The 11,384-nt window shown below is 43.4% G+C and overlaps 1 protein-coding gene across 1 annotated transcript; it reads left to right on the forward strand.

Moving 5' to 3' along the window:
* Positions 1-2,227: 2,227 nt before the first annotated feature.
* Positions 2,228-11,384, forward strand: POLR1G (RNA polymerase I subunit G). Its single transcript, XM_063433318.1, has 3 exons — positions 2,228-2,468; positions 10,470-10,596; positions 10,891-11,384. Exons 1-3 carry the CDS (start codon positions 2,456-2,458, stop codon positions 11,285-11,287), a joined length of 537 nt encoding a protein of 178 aa, XP_063289388.1. The 5' UTR covers positions 2,228-2,455; the 3' UTR covers positions 11,288-11,384.

The following is an 11,384-nucleotide window of genomic DNA, read 5'->3' on the forward strand; positions in this document are numbered from 1 at the left end:
TTGTTTGATTCTCCCTTCTCTCCGCTAGAAGACTTGGATTTTACTGCTTTAACGTATAAAACTTTCTTCTTAGTAGCCATTACCTCAGCTAGGAGAATTTCAGAGATAAAAGCTTTTTTTCTTCTGCAAAAAGGCTTGTAAACTTTCAAAAATTAAATCTCTTAAAATCCTTCAGGATTTATACTTTCATATACTGTATTCATATTGTAGATTATTATTGCACCTGACAAGCATACTTGCACACTATCACCAGTAGATGGCAGGACAGCAATGCTCCCGCACGCAGACCACCAGAAAAATGGACGTTTGGAAATGATATACAGCTGACAAAAAGTCTCTGCAAAAAAACAGACAATTTGTTCCATGTAGTAACGATAACGTTTTCTGGAGAAGGACAAGCTGACAAATAAAGTAGATTATTTAAATTATGTCATTAAAATTAATGAGATTTTTTTTTTAAGCAGAAAAGTGATTTAAAAAAGATTTCAAATATCACTTTCTCCTTTTATGTTTATACATAACATTTTATTTTGTGACGTTTTCATGCAGAATGAAAAGAGAACGGGGCTTCGAATTCTTTTACAACCTATAAAACCTTTAACGATATTGTTTCAATTGTTCTTGAAGATATAGAAATTAGTAGAACTGGCTTATAAATAATTTAATAAGGGATTGTTGTAGAAATGGATAAGTCCCTTTTTAAAAAACAAACAAAAAAAAAACAAGCAAGCCTTTCAACCAATATAGCTATAATATTCGCAAAAGGTGAAAATAATGTAACAGCATCTTTATTTTGCATTTGTTGCATTTTGTTTGCACTTTAGAAACATAATACGGAATATATTTTAGCCTTTTCACAAGAAAATACTCTCTCGCTCTGAAGATTTGCAGACAAAATGCTCACTGCTTTAACACATACAAACAGGTAAATCAAATCATGTCAACATTGCTTTCAGACTACAAGACTTATGTCAAGACTTGTTGTTAGACTATAACGTTGACATTACTTGATTTATCTGCTTGTATGTAAAACAGTGGATGTTTTGTATTCAAATCCTCAGATAGGGAGAGAAAGAGAGACTTTAACCCCTTAAGGACACATGACATGTGTGAAATATCATGATTCCCTTTTATTCCAGAAGTTTGGTCCTTAAGGGGTTAAACTCGACATCCTTTTAGTGTTCCTGGATGAGTAGTAGTGAGTTCCCTTTTTGTGTTTGATTTTGGAAGTGCAATGTTATCTTCTGACTCCCAACAGTCAATCATTTTCTATACATCTATGATCTCGTTAAAGGCTGCCGTATATATGAGATTAAAGGGACGCTTCAAGCACCATAAACACTACCACCTGCTGTAAAGGTTATGGTGACAGGATTTCCCCGTCACCCTCTCAGGTTAAGTAGTCAAACCATTTCCGAATACTAACGTGGGGTGTGCCTGGTGCCTGTCACAGCATCTCCCGGAGCCAGGAGCTATTGCTAGGAGCTTCTGTCTCTATCTATCTCTGCCCTCCACTGCCAGTTCCATGCTGCAGTTCCTGGACAGGCTCTGACTGGGGCCCTGTAGACCTCAATTTAGTTTTGAAACCATTCACAAATGTCTTGACTGCTTACCCTGGAAAAGTGCCTCTCCAAGCACCATAACCACCACAGTGCCTCCTATCCTTACCGAATTCGGAGGGACAGCCACGATTTTCAGGTCCTACTCCTGTCCCGCCTTAGTTCCTTGGTGTCACGCTTTTGGGGACACCAGGGAACTGTCCCCAACATTCATGGCACATGCTCATCAACATACGTGCCTGCGCTATGATTAGGGCACTGGGATTCTGCAGGGAGTACTGAAACTGTGCTCCATGCAGGGTCTGCCCTCCCTTTACCTCCCTCCCACCAGCGCCCCGATTCACATGACGACGGAGTTGTGAGGTATGGGCTACTTCGCCTTTGAAATTCACTTTGAATTCTCATCTTAACGAATAAACCTGTAACTTGCCTGCCTAAGACGTAACCCTGTATCCAAGCCTGGGCTGTGATATAAAGAACTTCACTAATATCAGGTACAGAGCTGAACCATCAGGTTCAGTTTATTGCCCCTTTAAACCCACAGTTTGCGCATGCGCATTGGCCATGGCCAGGCCAGGCCGTACGGCGATGGAGCCAGCAGCATTTAGCCGCGCGCCCACCCCAAACGCGTGTAACTAGGCAGGCGCCGCTCTGCGTGCACTCGTCGTGACCGCGCGTGGCTGTGGCTGTGCATGGCTGCTGGTAGCGCGCGCGCGCTCTGCCTTTTACGCATTTCCTCAAAGTTCTCTTTCAGCCCCGCTGGCGTTCTGTCTGCCTTACCAGGAGCCAGCCAGGGCGGGTTATGCACGGTTATGAAACAAGCTTTATTATTCACGGCGTCGGCAGAGCAGGCGTGACGAAAGCGGAAGTGACGTATAAGACCACAGAGCTCTGCGATGGAAGCCTCCGGTAAGATGGCGCCGTCTATGTTGCATGCTGCCCACACTTATGACTGCACTCCGCCAGCATGCTTTACTCTTCACACACACACACACACACCTCGTATTATAACTGCAAACATTAATATAAATATAATATAATTCTAAACTTTAATATAAAGCTACAGCTTATTTCATTATAGTGTGTATTGCCATGCATTATAAGCTCCTGCTCATTAGCTGTGAATAGTGGCAAAATAAGATCTGAATTATACATTTTGTGGAAAAATAAATATTTTGTGTAGGAAAAATAATCTCTAATAAGGCTGTGGGAGCAGCTTGGCCGTTTTAGTCTGAATTGTGTCATTCGGATTTTAATTTTATATAATTTGGAGTTTGGTAAATAGCCCAGCAAGTATATATATTGGGGTTAAGGAGTTGGATAAAAAGTCTGTGTTGCGCCCTGAGTTATCTACATTCTACAACATTATATAAACGCCTCTGATAGTGAGCTACATGGGGTCCTTTCTAAACAGTACACCACCAGTATCCTACAATGGGGAGTGAATATTGGCTTTAGTGATGGTGTTGCTCTCCTGGCAAAGATCGAATTGCTACCTGAGAGTCTCTTGCATAATTTGTATTATATGAGTGGATTGCTCATTTTGGTCAATATGATAAGGCAGCTACTAATCTAAATATATATATATATTTTTTTTTTTTGCTTAACCAATTGACACCTGTGCAATAAAAGAATGTGTTTCTCATAAGCCTAGGCAACACATTTGTTCATCTACCTTTACTCTATCAAACCGTACTACACTTTAACTCTGTAATTAATTGATATTACTTGTTTGTCAGACGTGTGCAACGTGTGTTGTACATTTTTTCAACTTAAATAATTGTCAAATAAAAATAAAGTGCTGCTATAGTATGGCTCTCATAACCTGTGCGTTTACAATCAATAAGGCAGGCGGTATGCTTTTGGATTTCGCCTTGCTTACTGGTTATCTGATGCAGTATGTGGATTCTGTAAACTGTAGGGCATGCTTTTTATTTTTTTTAATTGCTGGCCATCATGTAGAAGTGGGACATTTCCAGAAAATGTTTTGTAAATCTGCAAACAGTACTGGTGAATATTGTAATGTAAGCTATTGGTGTCCTACTCATGTATTACTCTAAAATGGAAATTTCACCGTAACTGTTGCTTTTGGTTGTCATTGTATGTTTCGCAAGGATCCCTGAAGCTCACATCTCTGCCTAGGGTGCAGTGGAAGGTGGTTATACTTACCTGAAACTGTCCCTCCCAGGAGCCAATGTCTTCTCCATTCTCACACAAAATTGATGTTGAAGCTCTGTCTTTTGTCATTCTCACTTTCTCAGGCGTTACCTTAGACCAGGGGTTTTCAATTATTTTTTTCCATGGAACGCTTTGACATAAAGCACAAACAACGTGGAACCTCAAAAAAAAATTGATGCAGATAGTAGTACTTAGGAGCAGGTGTGCTTTTGTGTTTATGTATATAATAGCGTTTTGATACAGGGGTGTGTTTGTATGTATTGTTTGCATTTGCATGCTGGGGTGTGCTTGGATGTAGTGTTGGCTTTTAAATGCAGATATACATTTGTGTGTAGTATGAGTGTTTGAGTGTTTGTATATAAATTTGTAATTTTATTCCAGAGGTTTTTGTATGTAATGTTTGTGTTTGCAGGAGTGTGTTTGCATGTTTTGTTGGTGTTTGATAGCTGGGATGTATGCACATATACTGCCACGTACATACATACACAGACACAAATATAAAAACATTCAAAGATGCACAGACCTTAACACACACACCGACATACACACTCTCAGATACACACATGGCATATACACAAACCTTGACACACAGATACACACAATGGCACATATAAACATACATACACACACGCCTTGACATACAGATACACACACTCAGATGCACTCAGTGACACATACACACACACACACTGTCATATACACTGGCACATGAAAACACACTGGCACATATACACACACACACACACAATCTGACATAAATCAGAGCCACCCTCTTGTTAACTTACATTGTGGTCCTGGTGATGTTGGCTGAGGCTGATGGGAGTGAGCTGCTGCATGCTCACCCCAGCCTATCCTCTGCCATGCATGCTTCTCCCTCTCTGGGCTGCCGTTTCCAGCCTCCTCCTCCCTCCCTACTGCGCAGCAGCAACTCTGTGAAGCTGGGAGGAAGTGCCAGGCGGCCGATACTACAGGGGTCCGGCCGTGCACCGAAACCACTACATCGTAAAGCAATACTCCAGGCATCATGACCACTACAGTGCACTATAGTTGTTATGGTTCCAGGAGTGCCCTGGCACTACCCCAGGGTAAGTAGTCAAACGGTTTGCCAAATTACCTGGGCTTTGCTCGCACCAGTTTCTGTTTATGGGAAATCTAGAAGCTTCAAAAAGGAGCTTCCATTAGCAGGGGAGGGCTGGCAGCCTTAGGCCTGGGGGGCAAAACCAGTCAAGTGGCCCATTGCACCACCAAATCAGTTCACCATCCATGCCCACCTTTTCCTGGTTTTATAACGTATATTGATGTTATGCTAATCAGTAGCTCTTTCCTATACCCGCTCCTTCATGGCTCTGACTTTCAATGTTGTCAGAGCGCAGGTTGAGAATATCTGAGCCTGTGCTCTGACTCACTAACTGAGCACCGGAACCACGAGGGAGAGGATATGATCTGACTGCACCTACTGCTGGTGCGCACCAGTGGACCACCAGCAAATCGTTTAAATTGAATATGCTGGTGTACCCAACTTGTGAGCTGTGTTGGCCGCCGGGCGCCTCTGTTGTCATGGCACCCTGCGTGACCACACAGCTTGCCCACCCCAACGGCTGGCCCTGCTGACACACACTGACGTTACTACTTAGACATCCCTCAATATTAATACAGACATCAGAGTAAACACCAATAAACAGTGGAAATAGAGCTGACCCCCCCAAATTTAAAAAGATTTGCTTAGTGGATTTGTTGAAAGATTAAATCATGCCTCCTCCTCTCTCTCCCCCATGCGCTGCTCTGCAGGCTGGGAGGAAGTGAAGAGTAATCACATTCTCCCAGCACAGCGCCACCGGTGGCTGCATGGGGAACAGCTGTTTAATGTAATGCTTGCAGGATGGCCAGCTGCCGCAGAACCTCTTTGTTCCCGTCTCTGCAAAGGGCTCCAGACACTGCTTGTTGTGAGTGTGAGCCACTGTAAATTAGGGGCAGAGGGCACTTGCCTCGTTAAAGATGGGTCTGGGCAGGAGGAGAGTGCAGTGCAATCAGTGCACTCCCCTCCTGTGGGTCACCAGTAGACTGGTGCACCTGCCCAGGATCAGAGCCGGTGCAAGGATTTTTGCTGCCGTAGACAAAAGAAAAATCTCCCCCCCCCCCCCATGTGACATCACAATGCCCCACCTATATGATCTGCCGTATGAACTAACGCCAGTGCTGCACACAATGTGTGTTTACATTAAAAAGCCTGCAGGGACCGGCTATAGACACCAGAACCACTTATAGCTATAGTGTCCCTTTAATGTGAGGTAAATTATAGATTAGTGATACTAATAATATACTAGATTGCCTACTTACAACCAGATGAGGATGATGATGGGCTGCAGTTTGGCTCCACTGGTCTGGTGTAGAACAGGATCTCTGGAGGCTGTTTGCAACTGTGGTCACAAAATTTAATGTTCTGGGAGAATTGGAAGCAGCTCCATTTTTTTGGGGCCCCTTACACAGGGTTGCATTGTGTGTGTGTTTCTCTGTGTGTAAGGAAGCATGTTGTGTTTCTGTGTGTGTAGGGATGCATTGTGTGTTTCTGTGTATGTATAGGGATGCATTGTGTGTGTGTGTGTGTAGTGTAGTGTGAAAGAGCTCCCTGTCTTGCCCCCTGTCCTATAGAGCTGTCCCTTCTGTCCCTTAGAGCTTTCCCCTGCCCCTTAGTGGTCTCTCCTCTACCCCACCCACCCTGTGCTCTCCTCACCCCCCCGTGTTCTTCTTACCCCCCCCCCCTGTGTTCTTCTTACTTCCCCATCTGTTCTTCTTATCCCCTTTCTTATTCTTACTCCCCCCTTCTTCTTTCTCCCCTTCTTCTTATTGCCCCCCCTTCTTCTTATTGCCCCCCCTTCTTCTTATTGCCCCCCCTTCTTCCTATTACTCCCCCTTCTTCTTATTGCCCCCCCCTTCTTCTTATTGCTCCCCCCTTCTTCTTATTGCTCCTCCCCTTCTTCTTACCCCCTTCTTCTTATTGCTCCCCCTTCTTATTGCTCCTCCCCTTCTTCTTACCCCCTTCTTCTTACCCTCCTTCTTGTTACCCCCCCTTCTTCTTTTTGCTCCCCCCTTCTTCTTCTTACTCCCCCCTTTCTTCTTCTTACTCCCCCTTCCCCCTCTTCTTACTCCCCCATCCCTCTTCTTACTCCCCCCATCCCTCTTCTTACTCCCCCCATCCCTCTTCTTACTCCCCCCATCCCTCTTATTACTCCCCCCTCCTCTTCTTACTCCCCCCCTCCTCTTCTTACTCCCACCTCCTCTTCTTACTCCCACCTCTTCTTACTCCTCCCTCCCCCTTCTTACTCTCCCTCCCCTTCCCTGTAGCGTGGCCGAGCTGCTCTCCGGTCCGCGGTGCCCGGCCGGAGTGATAGGAAGGTGCACACTCAGTGTGCACTTCCTGTCAGTCCGGCCGCTTACAGGAAACAGAAACTCCTGTTCCGCGCGGAGTTTCTGTTTCCTGTAACCGGCCGGACTGACAGGAAGTGCACACTGAGTGTGCCCCTTCCTATCACTCCGGCTGGGCACCGCGGACCGGAGAGCAGCTCAGCCGCTCAGGCGGCTGCAGCATTTAAAGGGCCGGCCATGCAGCGGCCGGTCTTAATATAATTTAGGGCGGCCTGGGGGGCAATTGCCTCCCGGCCCAGCCCGCCCCTGCCCATTAGCCGCCCCCTGAGCTAAGTGTATAGCAGGATCTTGGAAAGCTAAAAGCTTCAAGAAGGAGCTTGCGTTAGCTCCCCTCCCTGAGCAAAGTCTGTAGTGGTATCTTTTACTGAGAGTGTCAGCTGAGTGTTCTGAGCCAATGAGCTAACCCTGCACTACCGGCTCAGAGTAGAGAGGAGACCGTGGCCCAGTGAACAGCAGGTATTTTCAACCAATTTGACTGATAAGCTGAAGATGGCAAACGATTCTCTATGGACGGTTAGATGCGTGTGCGCCAGTAGTCCCCACAACTCTTCTCTGTGAAAAGCATCTGAATTGTAAAAGATTATCAATTCTAATGCTCTTACTGTTACCACACAGACTGCAGCAAGAAAACCTTTAGCTATCAGATTTACAAAAAAAATGGATATTACCTTATCCTCTTAAATGCCAATTTGAGGGCTTTATTTTAACTATAGAGGGGTAGGGAAAAGGTATATTTCCAGTCATTGTAAAAGTGTCTCTTCATCAGGCTGTGCCAGCATTAATTACACTTTTCAAAGCCTGGTGGCAGTCGTATTTCAACTGCAGCTGGAGATCAACCTTTTGGCCAGTGTTGCTAAACACTGCTTTCTACAAGTTTTTAATTGTGTACATTTTGTATTTATTTTAACATTTAACAGTAGGTGGCACTCAAGGACTTTTGTCCTGCATAGAGGATTATAGTGGGAGATATTTAATAGAAAACGAGCCATATCTTCAATCTCTCCAGTATTCGTTATCTAAGCAGCATGTGAACTCTGTATGTTTAATGCTCTTGCTGTAGAGAACTCTCTGTGGGAAGTGAAATCTCCCTAAAAGGGACTCTCCAAACAACGTTACCAGTCAGCTCATTGTAGTGTTTTTGGTGCTAGGAAACTATGGGTACATCCCTCCAGATTTGTGAAACAGTTTTTAAAGGAATATTCTTGCTTTTAAATAAATGCCCTTTTTTAATTTCTTTTTTTTTTATATAAATAATGCTGGAGTGTTGGGGAGTCTCATATGCCCCTTCCCCAATACCTGCAAATAGTGTTAATTTAGCTCTAATCCACAGACAGGTCTGTTGCTGCAGCTCTGCTTTACCCGCTGTGGGATTATCAAGCCCTGCAGAGAAGCCATTGGCTGCAGGGTGCATGCGCAGAAATTGCTTCACTGTGCCTGTAGTGCTTGTCATTGTCACATGCTACTTCAAAAATACAGTTGGTACCCTTGTTCAGTTCTGGGATCTACAAACTAAGGTTATAAAATGACCAATCTTTCCCACATTTTAAGCTTGATTAATGGGAAACCTAAATACCATAACCACTACATCTCATTGTAGTGGTTATGGTACTGTAATTCTAGGGCCATTATCCCATTGTTTTGTTGTTTGTTTGCTTTTTTCAAATTAGTTTGGAACGGCAAGCAGTGTTCCCAGCCTCTGGTTAACGACCAGGTAGCATGATGCCACACATAATTATGAAGAAGTGTAATTAGCACATTATCAATATGGAGGCATTTGGCTATTGGTGCTTGGGAGCTGCCTTTTTACATTTTTTTTTTATTAAACCAAAAGAGAGACTGTAGCAATTGACTAATGGCACCATAACCACTACAATGAGCTTTATTGGTAATGGTGCTTAGGATGTTACTGGGATGTGTTTTTTTTTTTAATTAATTTTTTGAGTTATGCATATCATGCATGACAAGAAAAACCAGCATGTGACACAGAATTTGGCTGAGTAATAGAAAACGTATGATATAAGCCTAGGTGGTAGAGTTGAACATCTCGTTTCATAATGGGTAAAGAGTAAACAAGTTTACAAGTGTATCAGCAAATAGACAGGAGGAAAGACACATAAAAAATAAAACAAAGCAACAATGGAGTTGACGCTAGCTGGGAACACAACATGTAGTCTTCCATATCTGCAGGGTGATTCTTTGCAAATAATTCTTATTGAACTGTGTTGGGAGTCTGTGATTGGACAGCCAGAGTAAGTCTGGGGGGGTTTGGAAGGGGGGTGATTGCAAAGGCTGCAGACAGGAGAGCCTCAGCTTTTGCAAGCTGCCCCAATGAAAAAAATGCATAACTAAATTCATCTAAACAGTGATTTTTTTACATTTTATTTGGACAGCTTATTGCACCTTGTAGTCAGCACATAGTGTGGAAAAGGAACAGAGGCAATGTTTCAGCTTCCCCTCCCTTATAATACGTAACCAGGACTTAGCTGGATTGTGACATCAATTGTTAAATCTTTTAACCCACATTTAAAGGGGAACTGTTGCTTTTCTGGACTTTACACCAGTGACTGAAAGACTGGAAATCACCTATAACTTATGTTATCCTTATTTTCAAGAGTTGCTCAGTTTTCTTTTAAATTCATTTAAAAGGATTAGCAAGTTACATCATAATCCTTTTCACATATACCTCAGCAGATGTGTATCTTTTCCATACATTTTTCTGAATCGGTAACTAGTGATAAGCTGAGAGCATTGGCTTCTTGATTGAAACCTCGGAGGGGTAGAGCGATCAGGTGCTGTCTTCCAGACTTAGGAGTTAACCAGCTTGTTATTGTTTTTACCCATTAAGAGATCTCCTTGCACCATAACAACTGTATTATGATTAAAGGGACACTATAGGCACCTAGACCACTTCATTTCATTGAAGTGATCTGGGTGCAATGTCCCTGTCTCCCTTAGTCCTGTAATGTAAATCATTTCTGTTTTAGAGGAAATACAATGATTACCTTGCAGAATAAGAATGCTTGCTAGGCGACTTTTGGTCACCTGGAGCCAGTGTCAGAGAAAACCTCATAGGAAAGCATTGCATCGTGTGACGGAGTGCCAACCCAGCGCTGAGAGAGAGGTTTTTAACATATACTGTGCCTGGAAAGGGGGGGTGGGGAGGCAAAGACTACAGCTTTGTATTCTTTACACTATGGTGTCTCTTTAAGTTGTTATGATGACCAGAGAGTCCCTTTAATTAGCATTACACAAGTCTCTTAACATCTGACACTTTAAATATTGAAATGTCTCTATATCTGTCCCTTACAGGAGACAAGCATGTGTTCCAGTGCCCATTGAGTTTTGAACCGGTTGCAGATTGTGATGGAGCAGAAATCGACGAACCTGACACAGAGGTGTGGTTAATTAAGGCTCCATCCGATTTTACACCTGAAAGGTAATCGATGTGTGCTTTACCCTTTAAACCAATAGCAATTCTTATTATTTATATCACTGTTACGTTTCTGTATAGTGGCCGCATTGGCTTATCATATGATATTCCTGCGTGACTGTGTTGGTGTATATCATAAATTATTTTTATCGTTAAACATCTACGTGATTCAGTCCATGCTTTAAATGTTTGCATCCCTGAATATATCTAGTGTGTGCTGTTTATTCACCCACTGATTCTAAAAGGAGCCTGCTGTGCTGTTTTATGGTTTTAAAAATTCTATCCATTTTTCCTTCTTAGCTTCAATTCTCACCGCCTCCCACTCTCTGGCTACAAGACGCAGAAGGTGAAGGTTGAAGGCATCCGTAAATTGTACCACGTCCAAGCCACCCACGGTGCCAGTGCCCCTTGCCGCGCTTTCCTTCCCCAAGATGTAGACGCTGGACTGAAATTTGCTTGCGCCCCTCCTTTCCAGGGTATCATAACAGTTGCAGAAGCCCATGCAGACTCTACAGCCCTTCATCCGATCCCTGATAGGCCTCCTTTAACAATACCCCAAAAACTAAAGCAACGATATCACCCCTTTGGAGCGGATTCTCCAATAACGAGGCAAATATCCGAGGGACAGTTTGCAGCAGCACCCATCAAAAAAAAGAAGAAATCCAAAAAGCGCAAGCTGGAGGAGGCAACAGTGTAAATTATTGGGACATTAATAGTGGGTACCATTAAAATTGATCAGCTGCCTTGTATTATCCTGAACAATTTGTATATAAAATCAGCGCTGTCACCAAACT

Source organism: Pelobates fuscus, chromosome 9 (assembly GCF_036172605.1).
Source record: "Pelobates fuscus isolate aPelFus1 chromosome 9, aPelFus1.pri, whole genome shotgun sequence".
In the NCBI taxonomy this organism is placed as follows: domain Eukaryota; kingdom Metazoa; phylum Chordata; class Amphibia; order Anura; family Pelobatidae; genus Pelobates; species Pelobates fuscus.